The 26,509-nt window shown below is 46.9% G+C and overlaps 2 protein-coding genes across 4 annotated transcripts in view; one reads left to right on the top strand and one right to left on the bottom strand.

The window, feature by feature from the left end:
- Positions 1-616: 616 nt before the first annotated feature.
- On the bottom strand, positions 617-5,173 carry LOC105081898 (indolethylamine N-methyltransferase). Its single transcript, XM_010971298.3, has 3 exons — positions 4,971-5,173; positions 3,294-3,501; positions 617-1,286 (listed from the first exon to the last, which is right to left on the bottom strand). Exons 1-3 carry the CDS (start codon positions 5,122-5,124, stop codon positions 857-859), a joined length of 792 nt encoding a protein of 263 aa, XP_010969600.2. The 5' UTR covers positions 5,125-5,173; the 3' UTR covers positions 617-856.
- Positions 5,174-16,097: 10,924 nt separating this feature from the next.
- The window catches only part of MINDY4 (MINDY lysine 48 deubiquitinase 4), a 98,428-nt gene continuing 88,016 nt past the window's right edge, over positions 16,098-26,509 (top strand). For all 3 annotated transcript variants that reach the window (XM_045508030.2, XM_010971276.3, XM_045508013.2), the window contains exons 1-3: positions 16,098-16,255; positions 22,281-22,400; positions 25,314-25,549. In XM_045508030.2, coding sequence (XP_045363986.2) covers positions 16,193-16,255; positions 22,281-22,400; positions 25,314-25,549 — 419 coding nt within the window. In that variant the 5' untranslated portion in view covers positions 16,098-16,192. The remainder of the gene's footprint in view (positions 16,256-22,280; positions 22,401-25,313; positions 25,550-26,509) is intronic.

Genomic DNA, 26,509 nt, shown 5'->3' with positions numbered 1-26,509 from the left:
GTGCAGTTGACTCACTGAGCTGTCAGGAGCCGGTCACCTCCCCTCCCAGTTGTTCACTTTCCCACCTGAGCGGGAGCAGGAGTTTGGCCTAGAAGTCACCTAGTTCTTGCAGTTCTTTGGCCTTTGAGAACCTGAGGTCCTGCTCCTCCTGCAGAAGGGCCAGGCTGCCCAGAACCGGCCCCACACCCGAGCCAATGCGGCATCTGTATCTGTTGGGGGAGCTCTCGGAGCCCCCTCCCTGTCCCACTGGCCTGGGGCCCAACTCCAGGGACCAGCCCTGCAAGTCTTTGCCTGAGCGTGTCTCCCCCTCTGGCCCATGAACAGGCAGGCTGAAGATGCTGCCAATTAACGCCCCTGGGAAAGCCCTCACCCATGACACTGGGAGCTGGTGGACAAAGGCCCAGCTCTCTCAGGTGGGTCTCCCAAGGCCCTGCCCCACAGATGAGCGCCAGTTTCCACAGTGGTGACCGGCTTGATGACACACCCTGTGTCACCTCCCTGTCTTCCTCCTTCTCATGCTCCCGTGTCTGTTTCCTGGGATCCCTCTCAGATCAGCTCTTTGCACTCAAATCCTATTCCCCGGGTCCGCTGAGGAGGAACCCAAATCACAACAATATCTAGTTGAGCCACTTTGTTTCCCTGATTTTTGATGTGCAATGAACCAGAAGGGGTGTGGGGGCCAGATCCCTGGGCTAGGGGAGAGGAGGGCCTGCTTTTCTCGTGTGACCTTGGGATGTGCTCATCAGAGTGAAAGGTGGAGTTAAAGCTCAGCCATTTTTAGAGGGCTGTGGGTGAGACTCTGGCCACTCTGGCTGTGACTTGCCCTCTGGGGCAGGGCCTCTGTGCCAGGGTGTCCTCAGGCCCTGCTGCCCTTGCGGGCCACTACAAAGCAGATGCCCTCGTTGATGCAGTAGAAGTGTGAGTAGCTGTTGGGGCGGTATTCGCACCGCAGCACCTGGCAGCCGGCCTCCTGCACGGCCTTCTCCACCGTCTCCTTCTCCAAGGGGAGCCCAAAGAACTTCTTGGCGCCCACCATGTAGCTCTGGCAGCGGAGGGCTATGGCCATGACCAGGTGCCCGCCCGGCTTCAGCAGGCTGACCAAGCGCCGGATCGCTGCCCAGTAGGTGTCTGCATCAGGACAGGCACACTCCATGGCCAGCAGGGTCAGCACGCAGTCAGCTGGTGGCACCTGGGCTGGTGCCAGGGGGTGTGGCTGGGTCACGTCACACTTCAGGATCCGTGTGACTGTCCTTCGGAGCCGTGCCTCCTTCTCCTGACATCTGCTCCTGTGGGGAAGGGTCACAGAGGTGATGATGAAAATTGTGACATGGCCCCTGCCCTGCCCCTTTCCAGGGTGCTCCCCATGGTCAAGGCCAGTGATTTAATCTGTTCAGCAACTCTTTGAGTGAGTTCATATTCCCCCATTGTACAGATGAGGATACTGAGGTCCAGAGAGGCTGAGTGACTTGCCCAAGTCGATACAGCTGGTAGGTGATAGGGATTTGACATTTGATTCCTCCTTTGCCCTCTTCTTCCACCACCTCCTTCTCCTATTTTTCTTTTTCTTTTTGATTATACAAAATAATTCAAATGTTATTATGCTACATTATTAATTTTTAAAATTATAAATCTATGTAACAGAAAGTTTGCCATCCTAACAGTTTTTAGGGTACAATTCAGGGCCATTAAATGCATTCCCATTGTGTGCAAGTATTGCTACTAACTGCTTCCACAATTTTTTATCAGCCATACTGACATGTTGGGCTCAGTAAGGAATATAACCCCCACCCTGCTCCCTGCAGGCCCTGGCCCTTTAAACATGCTTCTTCAAACACGCTCCTTCCCACTGATGGGCCTTTGCCCTTGCTGGTCCCCTGCCTGACACTCTTTCCTCACATCTTCAAGTCCTTCCTCCCTCACCTCACCCAGGAAGCTGCTCCGGGGGCTCCTGCTTGGAGAGGCCATCTCTTGGCATCTGCTATGGGCTGAATTATGCCCGGCTCACATTCATATGTTGAAGCCTTGACACTCAGTGTGAAGGTACTTGGAGACAGGAATTTACAGAAGTAATCAGAGTTAGATGAGGTCATGTGGGGCCCTTCAGGGTGGGATTCGTGCTTTTTAAATGAAGTGACACCAGGGGTCTTGCTCTCTCTCTCCTTCTCCTCCATGTGAGGACACAGCGAGAAGACGGCCGTCTACAAGCCAGGAAGAGGGCCCTCACTGGACCATGGTTTGGACTTTATCCTCCAGAACTGTGAGAAATAAATGTTTTTAAGCCCCTGGGTCCATTTAAATGGCAGCCCGAGGTGACCAAGGCAAGATCATAGCCAACACAGAATGCCTACCTCTCTCAAAGCCCCTGTGAGCTGACGATTATTCTTTGGGCACTTATCTTTCCCTGAATGTCACCTCTGCCTAGTTGGTTATGTTGCCCTTACTAGTAGGAAGTGAGCACCATGGAGCCGAGACTTTGTTCACTGCGATGTCCCCAGTACTTAAAAGTGAGAGTGACCCTCAGAATGCTCTCCACGAATGGTGACAGGAATGAATGAGGCCCAGGCTGGGCTTCATGGAGACCCCTGTGCTTAGAGACCCTCGAGCCCTGACCCACTTCAGGCTGCCGCCACCTGTAACTGGGTCAGGCCCCAGTGACCCTAGGGTGGGGCAGGAATTTAAATTTAAACTCTGGTCTTTATCCTGGCTCTAAGGTGGCCTAGAGGTCACTCTCCAGGTCTGAGCCTCAGTTTCCTTGGCTGTAGAATCAGGGCCAGAATGCTGCCTGTACCCCTGGGGCTCTGGTAGATGCGTGTCCTCTCTGTGAATTGAATGGGGAGGGTGCCTAGAGGGGGTGGGTGCTGTTGGTCTATGGGTTTTGGCAACAGTGCTTCAGGGGGATACCCTGAAATCCATGGACTCAACATTTAGTTAAAGGAGAGCTGAACCACCAGTTTTCAGAGGAACGTGATATCTGTGTGGTCGGGGGCAATCAGAGGAGGCTTCTAGGAAGCAGTGAGACTGAGGCTGGTCCTACAGCACGGGCGGGATGTAACTCGTGGAGCGCAGAGAGGGCAACCTAAGCTAAGAACACAGGCAGCTAAGCTTAGCTGAGCTAAACTAAGGCTGGTTGTGGGACTCACTTCAAGAGAAGGGGGGAGCTCGGGGGCAAGGAGACCCAAGTGGTTCAGGAAGAAAGAGTAGGGAGGTGGTGGGGGGAGCAGGGTGGCAGGCCCACGCTCTGTCCTGTGGGGGCTGGGGAGACCTCGTCTGAGAAGGACGGTGGCCGTGGGTACCTGTCTCCCTCCAGCTCACACACGTATTGCACGGCTGGGGACCAGTCATAGGCCCCCGGCTCCTTCTTCAGCCACTTCTCCAGCTCCCAGAGGTTCTGCTCCGTGTAGTCCGAGACGATGATCTCCCGGAAGGCCTCACAGGCCGAGAGCAGCTGGTAGATGGTGGGGCCCGAGCCAATGTCGATCAGGATGTCGCCTCCCACTCCTCCTGCAGGAGACAGCACGTGCGGGTCTGTGGTGGGGACACCCTACTCCGGGCCCAGCTTTGGTGGCTGGACACGCCAGGCCCTGCCCTTCCCCAGGACTTGCTGGCTGGGGAGGGTGACACACAGGAGCTGACCCTGCCATTGAGTGGCACCCAGATGTGTGGGGACACCAGAGTCCATGCCTGGGGCTCAGGTGGGTAACAGCTGGAGGGTGGGCCACAGCCTGGCTCACATCAAGTCCCTCTTGCTGCCCCCAGAGGCCTGATAGGACAAGTTCTGCACTTCTGGGCAGGTTTCAGATTGACTTCCCAAGTGGAACTGGTTTGTTTCCAACAGTGCTCTGACTCTGGGTTTAAAACAATGGTGAAAGTCACCCCCACCACCTGCCTCCCTCCCTACCTCCTTGCTGCCAAGGGCAGAGCTTGTGATAAAGAGTAAGACCTGAGCCAGTGGTTCCACTTTGACTCAGCTAATCGGGGAAGGCGAGGGAGTCCGATGAAGACAGGGAAGGCTTTTTGCTTCAGAGTAGCACCAAGTGCTTACTGCTCTCTTCCCTTGCTTCCTCTCTCCTCCATTCAAACCCATCTGTCCATTTTTCAAGGCCTAGTGCGTGTCCCTCCTGCAGGAAGTATCTTGAGATTTCCCTGTGAACCCTAAGCCTTCTTTCTTCTGTATTTCTATATATGTTGCTTGATCTAGCTTTCTTGGCACTGATTACACAATTAGGCAAGATTTGTTGAGTGACTGAATAACCCCTACTTGTTCAGTACCCTCCCTGCCCAACTGTGCATGGCAGCCATAAATTAACTGATCTTTAGTTTTGTTGTTGCCACTGACTGGCAGTCTGAACTGGGCTGACCACCCCAGTCTCTCCCATCTCGGTCTACCCCTGGGTTGCACTGAGGAACTTGGGTGGTAATCTCTGTTGACCACCCAGTCTGATGCCCCAGAGCAGGGATTTGTAAACTGAGCTCTGTAGTTTGGCTTTGGTTACCCATGAACTCTCTTAATTTCATATAGAATATTAGGAATCTGTGTGTATGTGTGTGTGTGTGTGTATGTACCAGAGCATTTATCAGATTTCCAAGGGGATTCATGAGCCCAGGCTACGAAGCCGGGCTTTAAGGGAAGACAGGCAGAGATGGTCAGATGCAGGCAGTGTGCTCATGTCTGTTGTCTCATTTCCCCTCCAGAATGAGCCTGTGAGCCCCACAGGTTACCTTCCCATTTCCCAGGGGAAGAGACTGAGGCCGACTGTCATAGGTTCAAGCCTGGCTCTTTGGCCTCCAGGGCCAGTGTTCCGGCCCCAGTGGGTGGCCACCTGGCAGAGGCCCTTGTAGGTTCACAGGCTGGGCTGCCTTTGCAGCATCCTTGGTGAGCAGTGTCCCAGAGGACAGGTCCCCTGCCACCTGCCGTTCTTCCTGTCAGGTGAAGCCCCATCATCCTCCCGAGATAGAGACCAGCCACTCACCTGAAGAGAAGGTCTGGAAGAGGTTTTTGAGGTTAAATTTCAGGATTTCATTTTCAGCTACAGTGCCTGAATCGAAGGCATAGTAGGTCTTCAAGTAGTCTTGGGGGTCAAATTCTTTCTTATAGTCTTCTCCAGCATAGAGCTTGCCTTCCATCCTGGCTGGGGACCCAGCTGTGCCTCCTCACTCCTGCGGTCCCCTTATATCAACCCTCCTCTCCCAGCCTCTCCCCATCAGGAGTTTCATAATCTCATTAGACAGACCGTCCTCCCTCCCAGGGAGGGAATCGGATTCCACACAGTTGGAGACAGGCCACAAGGTTAGCTGACTGGAGCTTATCTAGTCGATAATATCGAGAACACAGAAATGTAAGAAGATCGTCAACATGTGCTCTCTGGGGTTCTCAGTTCTTGACTGCTGAGGGTGATGTTTTGAGGGTAGGTGTTGCTAGTGGGGGTCGGGGGTGGGAGAGAATAAAACAGAGGACAGGGAAACTGAGAGAATAAAGAAAGACAGATGGGCAAAGAGAGACAGAGACAAAGGCACAGAGAGAGACCAAGCATTTATTATGGTTCAAGGATGCTTCCTTCTTTGTTGTTTGGTGGAAAAACATGAACCAGAGCAGAAAGACCCCTAAGGGTGGAAAACAGGATTCAGAGATGGCTAAGATTTCACTGAGTGAGGTCTGTGAGCTTCCTTTTGAAAATAGTTTGTCTCGAACCTGGTTAAATATTTCTGTCTTCAATTCTGTTTCCTCTGCTTGCATAATCAGTCCTTTATTTTGCTGAGAGCAGAAGTTAACTTTGCCAGCGCTTCTGAGAAGGCTGGAAAGGCTCTGTTTGTACAAGCCATTTAAATAGCGTTGGCATACATAAACAAATCATGCGTTAAACTTTTCAGAACTTGCGTGCACACATACACATACATGCACAGAAAGCAGGAGTGCCAGTAAAACGGGGGAAAGCTAATGAGAGCAGTGGGTTGTATCAATGACAAATCTGGTTGTGATATTTACCATCTTCTGAAAGATGCCATCGTTGGGAGAAACTGGGTAAAGCTTAGACAGATCTCTGTGTTAGTTCCTACAGCTATAGGTGAACCTTACATGATCTCAAAATAAAAAGTTTTATGTAAAAAAAGAAGATTCCCAAATCTCTTTCAACAATTCACCTATGAGCGGAGACTTCAGGCAGCAAACTCTAGTGTGTTTTGCAAGTGGGCAAGTCTGAGGCCCTGGTGTGTAGTGAGCTACCCCTACAGAGTTCCTGCTATGTTACTGGTGTCCCCTGGTCCTCTGCCGTCATCACAGCAATCTGTAGAGCAGGTGTTGGGACCACCCCTCCTTGGAGACGAAGAAGCTGAAGGTGATGGGCTTTTCCCCAGGGGTTCCTGGCAGCAAGTGACAGGGTCTAGGTTCCTACTGATTCAAGGCCAGTGTCCAAAGCCAATATAAAGACCAGCTGCACACCTTCTTCTCTACTCATCACACTGTGCTGCTCAAACTCCTGTGCCCGGGAGTCCCCTGGGGAGTCCGCTAAGTGCAGATTCTGGTTGTGAGATTCTGTATCTCTGACAGCTCCCGGCTGAGACTGAGGCCACCACACTGTTAGCTCTACTGCCCAGAATCAACTTTTACTTTTCAGGTTTTTGAATTTCCACAGAAATAAACTCTAATTGTATTGTGCTGAGTGAAATGAACAGAAACTGGACTCTGTGGTGTTCCCAGCCAGTAAGAAAAGGGTGGATTATATAATAAATGGTGATGGCACAACCGTCTTTCCAGTTGGAAGAAAATGAAGTTAGACCTCTCTCCAATTTATTAAATAAAGAATTTTTATATTGAAACCCAGTTAACATAATTCTAAAAGGATTAAAATGACTGGTGACATGGAGTGTATCACATGTATCCCAGGGTTTTTTATTATGAATGTGCCCCCAGACACGTGAACCTGCAGTGGTTTGCAGGGCTGTGGTCTTGTTGCAGGAAAACGTGTTACAGCTCCGTGTTGCAGCTCAGTTGTGACAGCAACCTGGATCCGGGTGAGAGACCAAGCAGCACGTGGAGAGTTGGAGAACTCAGGTTTATTATGCCAGAGGGCCCAGAGGAGTTAACACTCCAAGCTCCAGACCCCATCTGTAGGGTTACACAGGCTTTCATAGGCTGCCAGTTTACACTTTGCAACATGATATGCAAATAAGGTATAAGAAAAGTTGACTAATAAGGAACAAGCTTTGTAGAAATGGACCAATCAGGAGGGAGAGAAATAACCAATCAGGAGTGAGGGAAATGGACCAATCAGAAGTGAAAGAAAGAACCAATCAGGAGTGAGCTCAGGGAACCAATAGAATTTTAGGGGTAAGTTCCACTTTCCTAGAATTAAGCCGTTTCAGAGGCAAAAAGTGAGATAGAGCTTCTGGGCCAGGGACTGGGATGGTGCTGGCAGGAGAGTAGTGGCCCTGCCTGGGGGTCCTGCCAGTCTTTTTTTATGGGGCTTCCCACCTCAATCTCACCATGTGCCCCTCGTGCCTGCTTGTCTGTCCCCACACTGGGTTAGCATTCCTTCTCCATGTACTCTCAGTGAGCTGGAAATAGCAGTTTCCTAACAGTGCTGCTTAGTAAACAGGACACAGAGGCTCAAGTACACAGTACACAGGGGTTTGACTTAACTGCTCCCCAAAGGATTGTCAGGCGAGAACGTTACAGGTGTTCATTATTTTAAGTAACATTGCAAGCAGTATCCTTGTGCAGTAAGTCTTTTCTGTATTTGGGATTCTGGCTTTAGGTTGGATTCCTTGTCTTAGGATTAATGAATCAAAGTTTAAAACTTTTATTACAAATAATTTAAGAAATAATTTAGGCAAGATTCTATATATTTGGCTTTCTATATATTTGTCTTTAGGCTGGATTCCTAGACTTAGGATTCATGGATCAAGAGTTTGAAACTTTTAGTACAAATAATTTAACATAAGTAATTTAGACAAATAATTGCCAAATTATTTTGCCAAAGTAAAATAATTTTTTTTTTAGCTTTAAATTGTTTCAGGACAAATGTTTGTTTAATTAATTTTTAATAAAATATATTATTTTTTTTCCTTTGGACTTGCTTCTATCTAAGCTTTTGAAATCCTTCCCTATCCAGAGATTAAAAAAAAAAAATCTGTTTTCTAAAAAAAATTATTTATTTATTTAATGAAAGTGCTTGGGATTGAACCCAGGACCTCCCACTGAGCTATTCCCACACCCACCCTCAGAGATTTGATAACGATTCATTCACTTGTGTTACCCTCAGTGATTGATTTTTATGAAGATATTTAGCCTTTATTTCAGTGTTTGGCCTGAGATGAGGCTCTGCTTGGCTGCTTATAACTCACCAGAGAAAAGTCTTGTTTACACTTGCAAGTTTTGGACTCGTCTCTTAACCCCAGAGGCTCATGTGGGAGGAAAGATAACAGAGGCATGGGGTGCTGAGATGGTAGTTTTCCTAATCTGGAGAAGATTGATTCTTTCCTCATCTGGCCAACTCTTCAGCAATTTATTTTCTTGATAGTTATCTTGGAATGTGCTCTTGTGCTTGAAATTAAGGCAGAAGTCCCCTTGAATGGAAATCTCCCTGAATTAATCAAAAGTCACTATATCAAAATGCTTGAGATGATGAAGACATTCTCTTCTAAATCAAACATTTATTGACAATGAAATTAATAATTCATATTTGTGTATGAGAATATCCCTTTATGCTCATGAATCTACTTCAGTGATGATCTAGATTAAAAACTGTACAATGAAAATCACTATTCCAGATTCTCCTCTCTTTCTTTTTTTAATTGAAGTATAGTCAGTTTAAAATATGTTAATCTCTGGTGTACAGAATAATGTTTTAGCTATACATATATACATATATTCCTTTTCATTATAGGTTACTACAAGATATTGAATTGAACTATGTTCCCTGTGCTATAAAGTAGAAACTTGTTGTTTATCTATTTTATATATAGTAGTTAGTATCTGCAAATCTCAAACTCCCAATTTATCCCTTCCCACACCTTTCCCCCTAGTAACCATAAATTTGTTCTCTATGTCTGTGAGTCTGTTTCTGTCTTGTAAATAAGTTCATTTGTCTCATTTTTTAAAATTCCACGTATGAGTGATATCATATGGGATTTTCCTTTCTCTTTCTGGCTTACTTAGAATGATGATCTCCAGGTCTATCCATGTTGCTGCAAATGGCATTTATTTCATTTTTTTTATGTCTGAGTAATATTCCATTGTATAAATATATCACAACTTCTTTATTCAGTCATCTGTTGATGGACATTTAGGTTGTTTTCATGTCTTGACTATTATAAACAGTGCTGCTGTGAACACTGGGGTGCGTGTTTCTTTCCGAATTAGAGTTTCCTCTGGATATATGCCCAGGAGTAAGATTGCTGGATTATATGGTAAGTCCATTTTTAGTTTTTTGAGGAATCTCCATATTATTTTCCAAATGACTACACCAAACTACATTCCCACCAATACCATAGGAGGATCCCCTATTCTCTACACTCTCTCTAACATTTATCATTTGTGGACTTTGGAATGATGGCCATTCTGACTGGTGTGAGGTGATACCTCATTGTAGTTTTGATTTGCATTTCTCTGATGATTAGCCATATTGAGCATTTTTTCATGTGTCTTTTGGCCATTTGTATGTCTTCACTGGAAATTGCTTGTTTAGGTCTTCTGCCCATTTTTGGATTGTGTTGTTTGTTTTTTTGTTATTAAATTGCATGAGCTGAATGCAGACTTTCTTAAAAGGGACTGAAACTGCCTAGCATGAACAAAACGTGTCAAATTGATGAAGGCAAACCTTAGGACAGTGGTTCTCAACCGGGTTGGGTGGGGGGAGGGTTTGTCTCCCTGGGGACATCTGGCTGTGCCTGGAGACATGCTTGGTTGTCATAGCTAGAGATTAGATGCAACTGACATCTGGTAGGTAGAGGCCAGGGATGCTGGTAGAGATCCTCCAATGCAGAGTTGGGTCCCCCACCCCAGTAAAGAATTATCTGGCCTGAAATGTCAGTGGTACTGAGGTTGAGAAACCCTTCCTTAGAGTGTATTCATCAAAAACTTGACTTTGAGCAGATTACCCCAGTGCACGAAGACCCCTGGCCAGGCCAGAGTCAGGATGTATGGCTGCCCTGAACACCTTCCCCCATTTCTCATCCTGGTCCCTGGAGACAGGTTCTAGGGACTGCAGGGAGTGGGGCTTGAGGTAGGGGGCTGGTGGGGCCCTTCCTCTCTCTTTGGGTAGATGTTATTCAGGAGGTGGGGTCTGTCTCCCCTTAGCTCCGGATTTGTGAGCTGGACCAGAAAACAGGAAATGCAGTGGGAAAGGTATAGCACCTGATCCCAACACTCTCCATTAGCCCCTAGATCTTTGAGGTGGAGCAAGGAGGGCTCTCCTGGTCACCACCCCAGCCCCCCAGGCCTCAGACCCTGAGAGTGCCAAGGGCAAAAAGTAGGATTGTGATGGGGTCAGGATGTGGCTATAACAAGGGTCTGGAAAGCCCTCCGTGGGGAGTCAGGAGTGCAGGGTGGGGTCTCAGTCCCATCAGAAACCTGCTGGCAGGACCCTCAGCCTCCAAGGGCCTCACCTGAACCAACTGTAGAATGGCTCGTGGCATCTACCTGGCTCCCAATCATCACTACCTGCCCTGGGGACACAGGGATTTGGCAATGTCCTCTGGGCTCTCATGGCTGTGACCTCCTGGTGAGGAGGGCAGTAGACGGTTAAGAGGTTGCTGAGCCTGGAGAAGCAGGAGGGGTGGGGAGGCAGAAATCAGAGAACAGACTGGCCGGATGTGACCCCACAGGCCGAGAGATGGCCCCAAGCCTGGGCTCCCTCCGGGCAGCAGGTTGAAAGCTTCACTGCGGCTTCCAGGCCTCCCTCCATTCACCCCTGGGCCATTTTCCTAGGTCATCATGTTCTCAGCCCTGCTTCCTGACCTCACCTGCTCTCCCGGAGGAAGCCGTCCAGGCAGGGCTGGACATCCAGGGAGGGTCCCAGTCGGCCCTGAATCTAAAGGCCCTGCCCCAGGATGGCTTCTCTGCTCACCCTGCTGGCTGCAGGGTGTCTGCTGTAGCCTGGGCCCCTACTGCGCCGCTCTGTGCAACCCTGCTTCGCTGCTCAAGCCTGGTGATGGGATGATCATGGTCATACTTGGCGTCCTGTCCTACATGGTGGGGAAGCATGAGTTCTCCTGCTTGGCCCTGCAGAAGGAAGAGGTGGAGCAGGCCGTCCTAGACGCTGGCTTTGACATTGAGTAGCTGCTGCACAGCCCCCAGTGCTGCCAACCCAGGGGTCTGCTTCACTGTGGTCCGCCAGAGGCCTGAGCCCTCAGCCAGCAGGGCCAGCCAGAGGTCTGGCCAGGGTCAGAGCTGGCCTTGGCCAGCTATATACTAGAGAGGGGTAAGGAATGGGGAGTGTCTCCCAGCCCCTGCTTTCAACACTAATTTTCCAGTTTCTGAACTTTGGAGATTTTAACATTTTGCTTTAGAATTCTGTTTCCAATATACCTAGTTTTAGGATCCTGGAGTGAAATATTCCATTTTCTAATGTACTAATCCTGACAGCTACCCTCAGATGCTATCTGCCTCCCGTAGGACTGTAAGTCACCCAGAGACATGGTTTCAGAGTCTTTGCCCAGTATGTTAAAGATGGGAAGCCTCTGGACAGTGGAGCATTGGTAAATATTTCACAACCAGCTCTAAAAAGAGAAAGGCACCAATCTGTGGCGATCATGTTTCTATGGTGTACTCACGCCACGGTTTATTTTGAGCTCTCAGTGATTTAACAACTGGCTCACAAAATTGCTAAAAATTGAACAGTTAACAGTTGGCTCTCACATGCTGACACAAGTCAGCTTGAGCAAACCACTGCCTCCAGACGAGGGCTGGCAGATTTAGCAAATACAAATACAGGATGCCCCTTTAACAGAATACACAAAAACAGATACACAAAATAAAATTTTTTTAGGATAAGTGCATTTCCAAAATTGCACAGGACGTGATTATTCCAAAAAAGTCTTAATCATTTATTAAGATTCAAATTTAATTGGGTGTCCTATATTTCATCTGGCAACCCTACTCCAGCCCTAAGTGGGAAGAGGTGCAGCTTAGGAGATAGAGCTGCTGCTCGCACATAAGGTGTTTTTGTGCAGATTAGGAAAAAATGCCCCTATGGACAAACAGACAGACAAATTGTAGAAAGCTGCCCTCTGGGCTGATGAATTGGGAAAAAGGTGTCCCCTCTCCCTCTGGAAGGACTATGAGAAGAAGGTGCCGCTCTGGGCAAACCAGTTAGAGAAAGGTGCCCTTTCCTTAAGGCTGACTTGATCCCATCCCTGAGCACCTTACAGCCTCCTCTGCCCTACAACCTGCACCTTTGTGCAGAGTAAACCTAGCAGAGCTGAATATAGCAGCCCTGACAAGAGTCAAAAGACCTAGATCTGGTCTCAGCTCTGCCATTAATTGGCTGAGTGACCTCGGGTGAGTCTTTTCCTTTCTTTAGGCCTCATGTTATTCCTTTCTGTGATGTTGGGGAAATGGAACCTAATCTAATAATCTACAAGAAAGTTCTAGTTCATTGATGTGAAAGTGCTTTGAAAAGTAAAAGAATTTTCACAAATTGACTGTTGACATTATTTCCCCAAATAAGAATTGGAATAGCTCTTCAAAATTACGTAGTTCAATTTCTTTGTTCTATAGTCCAGAAAGAGGGTCCTGAGAAGGTAAGTGACTTGCCCAGAGACACACAGCAAGCTGGTGACAGAGTTGGAGTAAGAACCTGGGGCAGTGTACCCTCCACTCCATTAGGTGTCCTCACAGGCTTGGGAGGGCATGGAAGTCCCTCTTCACCTTGGGTCTCTCCTAGAACACACTTGGTCGGTAACAGCAGTCCCAGCTTTTCCCCAAATGTATGTGTATCTGAGTAGACTCCTCTCTGGACTCATCTGGAGAGGCATGGGTAGGTTTTGGAAATGCTTGTGGTGGAATGCTGCTGCCTTGGGCTGTGAGGTCCAAGCCACACATGGTGGAGAGACATGATAGAAGGAAACTGGAAACCTAATAACATGCGGCATCGAGTGAGCCCTGGGCTTCTGTATGAGAGAAAAGACTTCCATCTTGTTTAAGCCCTGATGTTGTTGACCTTCTTGTTATTGTTTGGGCAGGAATACTATGGAAGTGGGGTTGTGTCTTTGTCAGTGTTTAAGTGGGTACATGATGTTGATTTGTCCCAGCGCTGGTGATGGTAACTCTGATTGCTTGGTTAATGTTGTGTCAGCCAACTTTCTTTACTGTAAAGAGACCATTTTCCCCTTTGTAATACAGAAATGTCTATGGAGAGATACTTTGAGACTATGTAAATATCCTGTTCCTCATCAAACTTTTACCCAGGAGTTTTAGCTCCGTTGATAATTCTTGCCCAAATGAATTATTATTATGCTAGTTGCCAAGTGGTGATTTGTTAATTCTATCATTTTTTTCTACATTTATTACTCGACATACAAAGCTTTCTTTCTTTCTTCTTTATATAAAAATGACTCATGGATTCTTAATTTATTCAATGGCTTATAATCACAATAGTATCATTACTTACTTTGAGAGAGAGAGAGAAATCTGCAGGGCAGGCTGGCAGGCCGGCAACCCAGGGAGGAGTTGATGTTGCAGCTTCGGTCCAAAGGCAGTCTGGAGACAGGATGTCATCTTCCTTGGGGGACCTCCGTCTTTTCCTTTTAAGGCCTTCAGTGGATTGGATGCTGACTCCATTATGGAGGGTAATATGCTTTACGCAGAGTCAACTGATTTAAATAGCAATCTCATGTAAACAATACCTTTGCAGTGACATCTAGGCTGATGTTTGACCAAATATCTGGGTACCATGGCTTAGGACGTGGACACATGAAATCAACCATCACAGTGGTGGAAGAGCATTAGATACACTTCTTGGTTAAAGTGCACACATTTACAAAATTTCATTGCATGCCTCTGCTTCTTCCTCATCCTCTGTCTGGGTGGCCCTGTTGCACCGCCTGTTGGACCCCATCACTCCTGAAAGGACTGAGTGAAAGGCTGAGAGCCTCACCAGTGTTGTGGCTGTACCACTTTATCCTGCTGGAGCCGGGCTGAGGATTGGTGTTTCCTTCATCAACAGTCTCACACTGGAAGACACGTGAAGTAGAGATTGGGAGGTGGCCAACGAGGTAAGACCATATGGAAAGCATGTGGATGAAATGTTCCTTCATTTTGCCAAGGACACTGGCCTGGGCTGAACCCCTTGCCCTGACATCTGGGATTGGTGGCCAGAACAGCTGGGAAAGATTGAGTGTCACAGCATTAGAAGTACTTTTATTATGTGTTTCCAACCCAGCTGATCCGGACATGTTGCACCTGGTCAGATCCATGTTCCCACTTTCCCCAGCCTGGAGAGCAGGTCCCCAGGGAGGTCATGGTTATGGCGACAAGTGTATGTGCTTCCATTCTCTGGATCCTCCTGACCCAAGTGAATGCACAGCCCTGCCCTGCCCTCAAGGGGCCCTAGGTTGGTGGGGGATCCATTCAGTCAGTCCCCTCCCTGGAGCATCCTAGAGGAGGCATCACATGACCTTCACCTCTCACAAAACAACACAGCAGTCCCACCTCCCTGTTCAAGGCCCCTACCACCCCTGCTGCACCCCACTGCCAGAGCCCAACAGGGTACCAGGCAGAATCAGGGATCCCATAAACTCCTGTGGTTAGACTCACACAAATGCAGGAGCTTAAAAACTCTTAGATGCCTAGAGCCACTGCTGTATAGTGATGTAGATGATTTATACCCACCCGTACATGCACACATACACATGTATGTGTGGATACACACATGCTGGCAAGGCCTCTAAATCGTCCCTCCAATGAGGGACTTCGAACTTCCTTCCACTCCCCTTTCTTCTCTCCCTTCCTTCGGGACCTCAGGGGCATAGAATTAATAAATAATACACTTTGATTCATGACATCCTCACATCATTGTTCCCTGAAAGGCCACCTTTTATTAACTGATGAATCAAGGAAATACTATAACAAACACTTATGAAACAAATGCCCTGGTGACACTTAGAACACTGACAATTACTTACATCTACCCACAGGGTTCTCCCCTACCCTATCCCCCTGCTTCCCTCTCCCAAGGCAATCGTTACCCTGAATCATGCAGTCTTCACTCCCTTGCTTTTTATTTATATAAAGCTCTTCTGAAGCTCTGTTTCCCTCCAAATTATGATTTTTTTTTTTTTGGTTTAAGTTGGTTTAAGCTTACACAAAGATCTGCTGTATGTAATCTTTTGCAGTTTAACTTTTTTCACTCAGAATTCTATTGCTAAGCTCCATGAGTAGTCCACTGAATTTGTGAGCAGGCAAATGAAATGACTGCCAATCACTAGTGAGGCCAACACTATGTTGGCTAATGCTGGTTTTAGGCCAATGTGTGGCATGGAGAAATTCCTAGCTGTGTGGCTTTTAGCACAATCTTAACCTCTCTGAATATCAATGTCTTGTTTTGAAGAATGGGCCAATAGTAACCACTTTGCCTGGAGGTTATAGGATTAAAGATGTGATAATGTGTGTAAATGCTTGGTGCTCAATAACTGGCAGTCTTGTTAAGGGAAAGCGGGCATCAAGGGGGCCCGGGACACATTCTTTAATTTCAGTACCAAGTCAGCAGAAAGTCCTGGGCCTCCTTACTCTTGCAGCCTAGGCCAGTAAAAGTCAGTCAGCCTAGGTGAACCCAGGAGCCAGCTGAGTTGCTGGGGGTGGACCTCTAGGGGCCACTTCACGCCATGAACCAGGAGGCAGATATTCTCCCCAATTCATACCTTGGGAAATGAAGACTCAAGCTGGAACAGTGACTTGTTCTAGGCCACCCAGGCAGACTGCGCCAGGGCCAGAGCCAGGTCCAAAGCCAGGAGCCTACAGCCTGGCTCTGGACTGCAGAGGGCTTGCGCTTTCTGGCTGCTGCCGCTTGCTCTCAGAGCAAGTTTGAAGGATGCTCCTCCCCTTCCCTCCCGCCTTTCCAGCCCTGGGGTTCCCAGGGAAGGGGCGGAGTTCTCCAGCTCTGATGACACTGTTGCCACGGCAACGCGGCCATACTGGCCCCAACGGACCCAGGAGCCTGGGGCTGCAGCGCGGCGGCCTCGTGGGCAGAGCCAGAGCATGGACAGTCTCTTCGTGGAGGAGGTGGCGGCCTCCCTGGTCAGGGAATTCCTCAGCAGAAAGGTACAAGGCCCCGCCCTCACAACTCTGGGAAGTTGCTCGAATTGCGAGGACGTGGGGGGAAAGCAGTCTGGGGGCTCCCCTGATACCTTTGCACCTTCGGGAAGGGAGCCCTTCCCAGGCCCTCTGCCTGCCCCCGAGATGCCCGATGGAAGCGCCACTTTCCCGTGTTGGGGAACTACATTTCCCAGGAGCCATTTCTGTCACCGCGCACTTCCCGCAAAGCCGGGCAGGACTGTGGCCGCCCTCCCTGGGCATCTCCCCTCCCGGGGCGCGCGAACCCGACGGGCTGGGCCGCCCCTCATTTTTCTGAAAGTCTCGGAGCTCCGGGACCCGACTAAGATGGCCTGGCTGCCGGACCCCATAACCAGTTCCAAGGTTTAGGTTCCACTTGGAAAGAACTTCCGCCGAAGGGAACCCAAGGGCTAAAAAGTTCTTGCCAGTCGAACTCTTAAGTCATGTTCGTCAGTGGGAAGTTCAGTCGTTGGGGTCGTTTTTTTTTTTTTTTTTTTTTTTTAAGTTCTCCTATTGCCTTGTCTCAGGGGAGTTTTCTGAGAACTCAGAAGCTGGGGAGGGCCTTGGCTCTCATCTGCGCTTACAGCGGAGATGAGGAGGAGGTGGGGACACGGTCTGGGATCATGGTGTGTGCAGATGTAGGGAGAGCACCTATTAATTACTCCTACACACCTGACGAGGCTGGCCACGTGCTGTGTGTTTTGTGTCCTTGCCGTGTCATGTTGGGTGGGGGCGATGGGCACTTGTCTGGCATTAAAAGACTCACACCAATGAAAAACAATGTTCTGAATGGGGGGAAAAGGAAGGGCTTTGGAATCAGAGGGAGCAGTTCAAATACCTGCTACTAGTTAGCAGGGTAAGTTTGGTTATGTAACTCACTGCCTGGATTTCCTTATAAATAATAAGGAAAACAGGAATAAGACCTACCCTTGTCAGATTTATAATGAGGATTAATAATAATGTGTGGGCAGGTCCCAGCCATTGTATCTGGCACCTAGTAGGCATTCAACATTGTCTCCTCCCCCCATCTCTGAAATACATTTGTTTTGAAAGTGTCTTTCTTTGCTTTTCAAAAATGTGTTTTTATTTAAAATGCAATGTGGCCTTACTTTATCTGCCCTGTTTTCATGACTAATTGACCTTGTACTCACCAAGTCCTGGCTGCACTCAGGATAGCAATGACACAACCTGTGAGGCTGACCACCGCCATCATTTCTTTTAAGCCTGGGCTACCAAGCAGAACCCTCCGAGAGCTTTCCTCATGCCTTTCCTTTCTTGAGTACAAATGAAATCCAACGGCCTCACCTGATATCCAAGGCTCCCCTGTAGCTTGACCCCAGCGTACCATCCCAGTCTCAATTCCAGTTTCTCTCACATGCTTTCCCCTGTTCCCACAGTGGCCCATTCCCAAGTCCCATGTCCTTCAAGAAGTCTCCAGTAGCTCCAGTTGGAATAACTGACTCACCGGTCTGTGGTCTGCTCATTGGCGCTCGTGTTATAGCTTATACGCCTGCCTGTCTCACCCACTAGACAGGCCCACAGAGCTGACGCCTGAACTGGGTGGGATCTTGGCAGTTCGTCTGGTTCACCTGGCCTCCTCTCCTGCCCACTTTTTATCTGGGCACACTTCTAAATGCTGAAAGCAGAGAGGAGTTGCCCATAGTCACTCAGATGGTCATGGAGAGCTGGGACTGCAGCCCAGGCTTTGCTCCTGGGCAGAGACCATGGACTACCCTCAGGGCTTGGCACAGGCGGGTACTGAGCGGTTATAACCAAGAGAGTTCCCGTCGTGGCGTGAGGTACTTTCTAGGTGCCTGTTCGTCTTCTCAAATCCTCACAACATGCCTGAAAGACAAGTATGATTATTCCCTTTCATGTAAGACTATCATGAGATGAGGAGGCGAAGAAGCTTGCCTAGGGTGAGCAGGTCAGATCATGTCACATGCTCAAAACCCTCCACGAGCTTCCTATTATAGTGAGAATAAAATCCAAGGGAAGGCCTCACCAGGGCCTACCAGGCTCTCTGTGACCCGGCTCCTGGCTACCCCTCGGAGCTCACCTTCCGCTACTGCCTCCTGTACCCTCTGCCCCTACCAGCTACATTGGCCTCCTCCAAGCATGGTCCCCGCTCAGGGAGAGTCATGACAGTCTCCTGGCAATGTTAGGGTCCCCCAGGTGGCTCTGCTGGCACCCTAGCCTTCAAGGTCTCCCTCCCCTGCAGTGTCCTGTCCCATCCTACTCTGCCACCTCTTTCAAGTGGTCGTGCCCTAGGCTTGTTGTTTTCATAATCTCAGTTCCCAGCATCCCATCATCCTCACTTCCAGCTCACCCCATTTAAGAGGCCAATATAAACTATTCTTCAGCCTCACTCCCATCTCCATTCCATTGTTCCTGCCAACTTTTCACAGTCCCTCAGCCCTCCTGTGACCTGCCCCGAGGCTTATCCACCCATCGTTGTAATCACGCCCCCAGTACCATGCTCAACTCCCTTGCCCTTCTCTCCTTCCATCATATTCCCCTGATTAAAAAATTCAGCTTGGCCTCTTCCCTGCCTGCACTGCAGAGCTGAATGGGGCTCTGGGAAAACTCATCACCATGCTGACGGTTTCACTTTACATTCATGGCCACGCATCTTGTGGGATGCCTCGGGGATGCCTGTTCACTCTTTCAAATCTTGGGTGACCACTTCACATCTCTCTCCCCGCACTCCAAAGCCCTATCCCCCTCTAATTTCACTGAGAAAATAGAAGCAGTCTTGAGAAAACTCCAGAAGGCTCTACCACTAGTTACTAACCCTTTTGGGCCTGAACCATTTGCTCCACCCTGCCTCCTGTTCTTAGGAATGAATTCTCCATAGGCCTGGGTGAGGCCAGCCCCTCCCGATGTGCCTGTCCCCTCTTGCATGCTTCAGGACACTGGTGCAATTAACATCATCTCTCTCTATTGTATCATACATTTTGCCTTCTCTACTGGGTTAGTCCTATCAAAGCATATATACACGTTCCTACAAATTCCATCTTGACCCCCAAAACCCTCCAGCTTCTAGTCTATTTTTCTTCTCCCTTTTAGAGTCAAATCCCATGAAAGGGCTATGTATGCTCTGAGTTTAATTCTCTCCCTGTTTTCTCAAACCCACTTTAATGAGGCTTTTGATCCCATCAATCCATGGAAACAACTTGTCAAGTTCATCAGTGACTTCTGATTTTCAGTCCTTACACTTATTGATCTAACAATTGTTTGCCTCAGTTGACTACAGCCTTCTTGGAAACTCATCTGCTTGACTTCTGGAGACCACCTCCTCTGCGTTTTCCTTCTATACCGATCTGGTCCCTCATCGTCAGGTTCCTGGCAGGTCCCCTCTCATTTCCTGAGCTGTGCATTCTGATGGGCTTAAAGACTTAGTGTCTGGTCCTCTTCTCTTCTCCACTCACTTCCCCGACACATCTGCCTGTTTTGTCAGTTCCAATACCATCGATATGCTGAAAATACCCAAATGTCTATCCTTAGCCAAGACTTCTCCTTGAACTCTTACATTCTTTCCAACTGCTTGTTTTAAATTTCCACTTGGATATCCAATAAACATCTCAACTTAACACATTCAAAGCTCAATTCCTGATTCCTTCTACCTTCTGCAATTTTTCCCGCTTTAATAAGTAGTGTTGCTAACTGTCTGGTTGCTTGGGCCAAAACCTTTGGAACCATTCCTGGCTTTTTTTTCCCTCTTGTGCACCCCACATGCAGTCCATCAGTAAACCTACAGGCTTTACCACACAGCACATAGGGAATGTAGCTGCTTCTTTCCACTTCTGCTGTAACCACCCTGGTCCAAGCCACCTCCATCTTTCATGTGAATTGTTCAGTAGCCTCCTAATCTTAATGCTTAATCCCCTGTCTCCTACAGTCTGTTCTCAACCTAGTAGCCAAGTGATCCTTTACAAATATAAATTAGTCTAGGATACTTCTTTTTTCAAATCCTCCAGTAGCCTCCCCATTTCACCGAAGCCAACAAGTCCTTTCTTTAGCAGGCTCTGGGCAACCTCTCTGACCTCATTTCCTGCCACTTTCCCCTGATTACTTGTCTCCAGCTGTACTGGCCTCCTTTTTCCTGCCACAGGGCCTTTGCACTTGTTGTCATTTTCCTAGAACACTCTACCCACAAGTGTCTGCATGGTCTGCATTCTCAGTTCCCTCACGTCTTCGCTCAAATGTCACTGAATCATGAAGCCTTTCCTGATCACCTTTTATAAAGTGGCAACCCTTTCCTGCACCCCCTCTTGACCCTCTCTGTCTCCTGACTCTGCTGTATTTTTTTTCCCATAGCATATTCTACTTGTTGTCTTCTCCCTGATAGAAGGTAAGCTCCATGAGGGCCAGCACTTTGATCTGTTCACTCCTCTGCCTCTAGCAGATGAACTAGTGGACTAGTGGTTCTTTCATTTCATGGATGGGGAAACCAGAAGACAGGAGTGAGCACATGGATGATGCTTAATAAATAGCTGACTGTCTCAAATAGCATCCTTTCTCTTTGTCTCCTCCCTTCCTGTTTTCTTCATCTCCACAATAGTGCATATTAGCAGCTTCCATACTGTACATTTACCCCTTTGTTTATGGTTTGTGTCCCTGACAGAATGTCAGTTCCATGAGGGCAGGGCTTGGGCTTATTCCTTCTATATTTCCTGCATCTGGAACAGAGCCTGGTGCATAGTAGGTGCATGACTGGTGTTTTTTGAGTGAATGATGGAACTGAGGACTGGCTGATTCCTGAGGGCATCCTCGTCCAGTGTGCACCACAGTCCTGGAGAATTTGTTACGCGTGCTAAGACTTGCTGATCTGAACTGTTGACAAACATCTGGAGTTACATCAAGAGCAGACAGGGACCCTCGTTATAGAGGTTTCCACATCACTTTGGTGGGAAAGCCATGGCTAAGATGAAATGCAGGTGCCTCTTGAATCCCACCCCTCCTTCCAGCTGACTCTCCCTAATGCACCCAGGCATGTCCCTACCTTTCCCCCAGCATGTACGCTCATTTCTTTCTGTTCCCTCATCCCTAAGACTTCCTTTTCATTCTCTTTGGTTCAAGGTTGTGTTCATACATCTTGTTTTGCAAATTCTTCTTACCCCAATTCATGGCAGGCAGCAGCTTCTGTCTTGTTTTCCCAGCACTGACAAGTTTCTGTAAAATTCTGAACACAAAGTCTAGGGGAGCCCTTGAGGCTTGGCTAGCACTGGGGTCTGGATCCATCAAGAGCCAGGAGTTCCGTTAGTGCCAGGCTGAGCTGTGTGTGAGGCATCCCCTCATCCTCCGCCCTTGAGTGATCACCGCGATCTGGTAAGATGGGCAGGCCACAGCTGCTGTGGTTGTTTTCAAATGGAGAACCCAGGCTCTTCGGGGAACAGCACTTCCCACAGCTGGGCCTCCTGGGAGTTCAGGTCCAGGTGAGGGAAAGTGGCTGCTGGGGCACAGCAAATGTTTACCACGTACTTCATGTGGGTCTGAGTCCTGGCCTCATCGCCTTGCAGCCTGGGATGGTCAGAACTCCTGCAGTATGAGTCCACTGTTTCATGTTGGGCAAATCAACCCTGGCGTCCCCTCTGAGCAAAGAAGGGAATGAACATTGTCATTTCACTTATGTTTCTCCGTTTGTTTATTTTTAAAGCTTTATGTTCTGTGGCCCCAACTCTAGGCCAAATCCAAGGCTCCCCAGCCAGCTTGGGGCAAGACTTTTACTGGGTTTTTACTTTCTTTATCTATGAAACGCGCTGACTGCTGCAGCCTGAGCTCAGCCCACAGGGGATTGTAAGATTCGGAATAATAATTGTGAAGATGTTGTCAAATGTAAAGGTTATATAAAAACAAATTCTCAAGTCAGTTTTTGGTCTTCCCAATATCCTGTGAAGAAGGCAGGGTAAGATGATCGTCATGAACATCAACATTTTGTTTATACTCTGTGTCAGAGAGCGGAAGGTTTTGATTTAAAATGGTAAATAATGAGTCAGAGTTCTTCCCACAGGGCTTAAAGAAGACGTGTATGACCATGGACCAGGAACGCCCACGCTCTAACCTCAGCATAAACAGCAGAAATGATCTCCGAAAGGTTTTGCATCTTGAATTTCTCTACAAGGAGAACAAGGTACATGCCTTTAAGGTGTGATATGGTGTTCTGGAACTGAGTTTGACAATGTCAGAGCACTCATGAGCCCTGCCAAACCATCAGAGACCCATCGCGGGAGGCTTCCCATACCGTGGCCAGGAGAAACAGACCCAGCTGAGGGTGGACAAATCCCAGCTGTGTGTGGGGTTTCCAGCCTCTGGCGGCCCTGCCCCACTGGCATAGTGAGCTTGCGCGGCTGTGAAGCTCATTTTGAACCCGAGTCTGTAACAGTTATTCCTGGTGCCCCCGTCCACCCCCGTGAGGCTATTTTTAGTAAAAGCGTACTTAAAAATGTAGCATTCACTTGTACTAAAATTTTCCATTCTCTGCCTGCATAAGGTTTTCCTTCTTCGGTTCTGAGTAATACCTTTTTCTTAAGGCCACTGTGATGTTTAATTCAGGCAGATGCGGGCTTGGGTTCAGTTAACCCTGGTGCATTGGAGTTGAGATAGCAAATGGAAACAGGCACCTCCTTGGGTGGTGGTGTGGATACTTCTCTGATCCCCCAACCCCCTAGCCTCGATCTGATCTCCCATCTTCTCTTAAAAGCCTTCAGGGTACCCTGTACTTTTCATTTGCTGTACTTATTAGGCTTAACAATAGAATGTGTGGTTTTTTAATTAGGATCTGCCTCCCTCACTACCTTGGACGCTGCCAGGGATACTATCGTACCCCGTACTTAAATGTTGCCTGATGACATAGTAAATAGCCAGTATGTTTTTGTGGAATATATGAATGAATGAATGAGTGAACGAAGCTACCATTTTGACTTAATTGTTCTTTCTGTTAGGTAGAGAGAATCTTACAATTTAATTCAGAAATAAGCTCTCTAGCAGATGTTGCCTTGTGGGAGGATACCTCGTCAGAGCTGGAAAGAACCTAATGATCATGTAGTTCAGCATTTGTCAGATGGCAGCCGGGTGAAGTCCTACCATTGGCTCAGTAAAGACCTTTGTTCTCTGGGTCCTGGGATGACACTTGGGCCCCTCCATGTCCTGTATGCACTCGGCTGAAGTTCTTTAGGAGGAAGACTGTTGCCCCAGGCAGCAGACACTCAGTGATCCTCTATTTGCTGTCTTTAAGGCTGGAGAATGGACTGTACATTTTAGAAAGCTTTTCCACAGAGAGTGAAACAGTTAACAAGAAAATTCAAATAACCATTGAGGTACAGTGGGATTTTTATGTAAATGTACCTTTACCTAATTTCCAAGAAGTATCTTTGCCGTTTAAGTTATTTTTATTTCTCCATCATAATATAGTCTTTCGAAAGCAACTGTTAATACTTAAGATATTTTCATTAGATCTTGATAAGTGCACTGATTATTTGATTTATATAGTAGTTATTAGCTGTTATACAATGAATTAGAGCTTATATTTTATAGGAAAATATACTCATTAATCTATCCATGGCATTATAATTTTGACATTCACTCAGCACAAAGCTAGAATGATTCCGGGAAAGCCTTGCAATTTAGTGTTAATTCCAGTAACTTGTTTTTTTCCTATTAAATGTGCAATAGATAAAAATGCCTATGTAAAACTGAGGTTTTGAAAAATTAAATATATTTGAAAAATATATCTAGATTCATATGAAGGCTGTATCTATTATGAGCAAAGTGATATGAAAAGCCACAAAGTATAGGTCAGGTATCTAGGGCCCTAAATCTCTCATATTGGAAGAAAAAACAAGATTGAAGTAAATTATATAATGTCCCCCTGCCAACTCTCTTCCTTGTACATGTCATTAAACTTAGACAAAATAGTTCTTTTTAGGTCCCATTCTAAAAATAAATAAATAAACTGTTCCCAGATTTTAACTGCCCGAGAAATCTGTTGAATTTGGTTATAACCCACTGAGCTGTGGGTCTTGGTCCCAGAGAAGAGGGGAGAAGGAATGGCTTTACCCAAGGGTCCCCTGCATGCCAGGCTCTTTGTCAGGTGCCTTACCACTCTGACTGCGGACTCACCACATGCCCCATGCCTGGCCACAGTCCCAAAGCGCCTGTATGTACCAGTCTGGTGGGATGCGGACTGACACGCGGTCCAGTCCTTGCGGCCAGCCTATGGATTGCTACTTGGATAACTGTGTCTACCCAAATGACCTAGGAGAATTTCTAAAAGAAATCAGCGCTCTAATCTTTGCAATTCTGGCTTAGTAAGACTCAGAAGGACCTAAGAATCTGTCTTTTAAAAAAAAACTCCAAAAAGTAGTACTTAGTGCCATCAGGGTTGGGAAATACTGATACCATTTGTTCCTAAAATCTATCTTTGAAGAGTTTCTTTTTATCTTTTTTAAGGATTGGGATATAAACGAAGTCAGTCTTGCCTGCCTGCCTCTCTGTGTTCTTTGTAGTAACACTCTGCTGCATCGTCTCTGTAATCCCTTGTGTCCAGCGTTAAATGTAGAATACACAAACTAAGAAATCATTCAAGTCCCAAATATTTACAAACGTGTAGAGTTATCAAACCTAAAGACTTAATTTTTTTAATGAAAGGATATATATATATATCCTTTATAATATTTATAATATATTATATATATATGTATTATAAAGTTGTTCCCAGGAATAAAAACCAAGAAGAAATTTGCTTGGGTATTCCTCTGTTCATATCACATTTTATTACATTTTATTTATCAAGTGATTATGAATCACTTGACTCATGCACTGGATGCTAGTTCATTTAGGGTACAGATTTTTATTTTCATCTCTGTGTTGCTACCTAACACAGTACCCAACATGTAAAAGGTGGTCAGTGAACATTTGCTGAAAGAATCTATGAATGAGTGAGAAGGTGATAAACTTATGTCAAACAATTAGAATAGCTGTCTTTTCAACCCTTCCCCTGAAGCAATACATAAAATTAATGATTTTTCATTCTTCCAAATAATAGGCAAAGGAAAATCCTCTAAAAACAAACCTTGAACTCATTACCAGATATTTTCTGGATCAGTTTGGAAATACTGCTAACAATTTCACTCAAGAAACTCTAATCCCTGCACTCTCACTTCCAAAGAAAAATAACAAATTACCATTGAGATGCTCAGAGACCACGCTGGTAAATATATATGACCTTGCAGATGAAGATACAAGCTGGAGAACATCACTGTCAGAAACAAGCAAAGCCAGGTAACTCTTCTCATTTTTACTGTAGATTAGTTTCTTATTGCTGCTGAAACAAATTACTATAAACTCAATGGTTCTAATAGTCAGGGTTCTCCAGAAAAACAAAACCAACAGGAACCAATAGGATATATGTATATGTGTATATATATATATGTTTTTATATATATGTGTGTAAGTATATATGTGTATGTAAATATTGTATGTATAAATAAAGAGATTTATTTTAAGAAATTGGTTCACATGATTGTAGGGGCTGGCAAGTCTGAAATCTGTAGAGCTGACTGGGATGCTGGAAATTCAGGTGGGATTTCTGTGTTACAGTCTTGAGGCAGAATTACTTCTTGGGAAACCTTTGTTTTTGCTCCCAAGGGCTTCAACTGATTGAACGAGACCCACCCACTTTATCTAGGGTAATCTCCTTTACTTGAAGTCAACTGATTGTAGATATTAATCACATCTTAAAAATATCTTCATGGCAACATCTAGACTAGCGTTTGACCAAACAATCAGGCACCATAGCCTAGCCAAGTTGACATATAAAATTTAACCATCATGATGTCTTAAAGCAACACCAATTTACTGTCTTACAGTCCTAGAGGTCAGAAGTCCAAAATTGGTCTCACTGGGCTAGTGGCAAGGTGTCAGGAGAGCTGGTTCTTTCTAGAGCCTTTGAGGGGAGAATCTATTTCCTTTTTTCAGGTTCTAGAGACTGCCTACATTCTTTGGCTTGTGCCCGCTTCCTCCATCTTCAAAGCATATGACTACAACCTCTGCTTCTGTTGTCACATCTACTACTGACTCTTATCCTCCTATCTCCCTCTAATCTGGACCCTTGTGATTGCACTGGGCCCACCCAGTCAATCTTGGGTAACCTGCCCATCGCAAGATTCTTAACTTAATCATGTCTGCAAAGTCCCTCTTGCCATGTAAGGTAACATATTCACAGGTTCCAGGGATTAGGAC

The sequence above is a fragment of the Camelus bactrianus genome, chromosome 7 (assembly GCF_048773025.1).
Source record: "Camelus bactrianus isolate YW-2024 breed Bactrian camel chromosome 7, ASM4877302v1, whole genome shotgun sequence".
Lineage (NCBI taxonomy): Eukaryota > Metazoa > Chordata > Mammalia > Artiodactyla > Camelidae > Camelus > Camelus bactrianus.
This window is presented reverse-complemented; position numbering and strand designations above follow the sequence as displayed.

Excerpts from the sequence above, each read along its gene's own strand:
- LOC105081898 (XM_010971298.3), bottom strand. The coding sequence starts at position 5,124 with ATGGAAGGCAAGCTCTATGCTGGAGAAGACTATAAGAAAGAATTTGAC. Across the intron at positions 3,502-4,970 it reads CTTCCAGACCTTCTCTTCAG|GAGGAGTGGGAGGCGACATC; the intron begins GTGAGTGGCTGG and ends TGTCTCCTGCAG. Across the intron at positions 1,287-3,293 it reads TGTGAGCTGGAGGGAGACAG|GAGCAGATGTCAGGAGAAGG; the intron begins GTACCCACGGCC and ends CCTTCCCCACAG.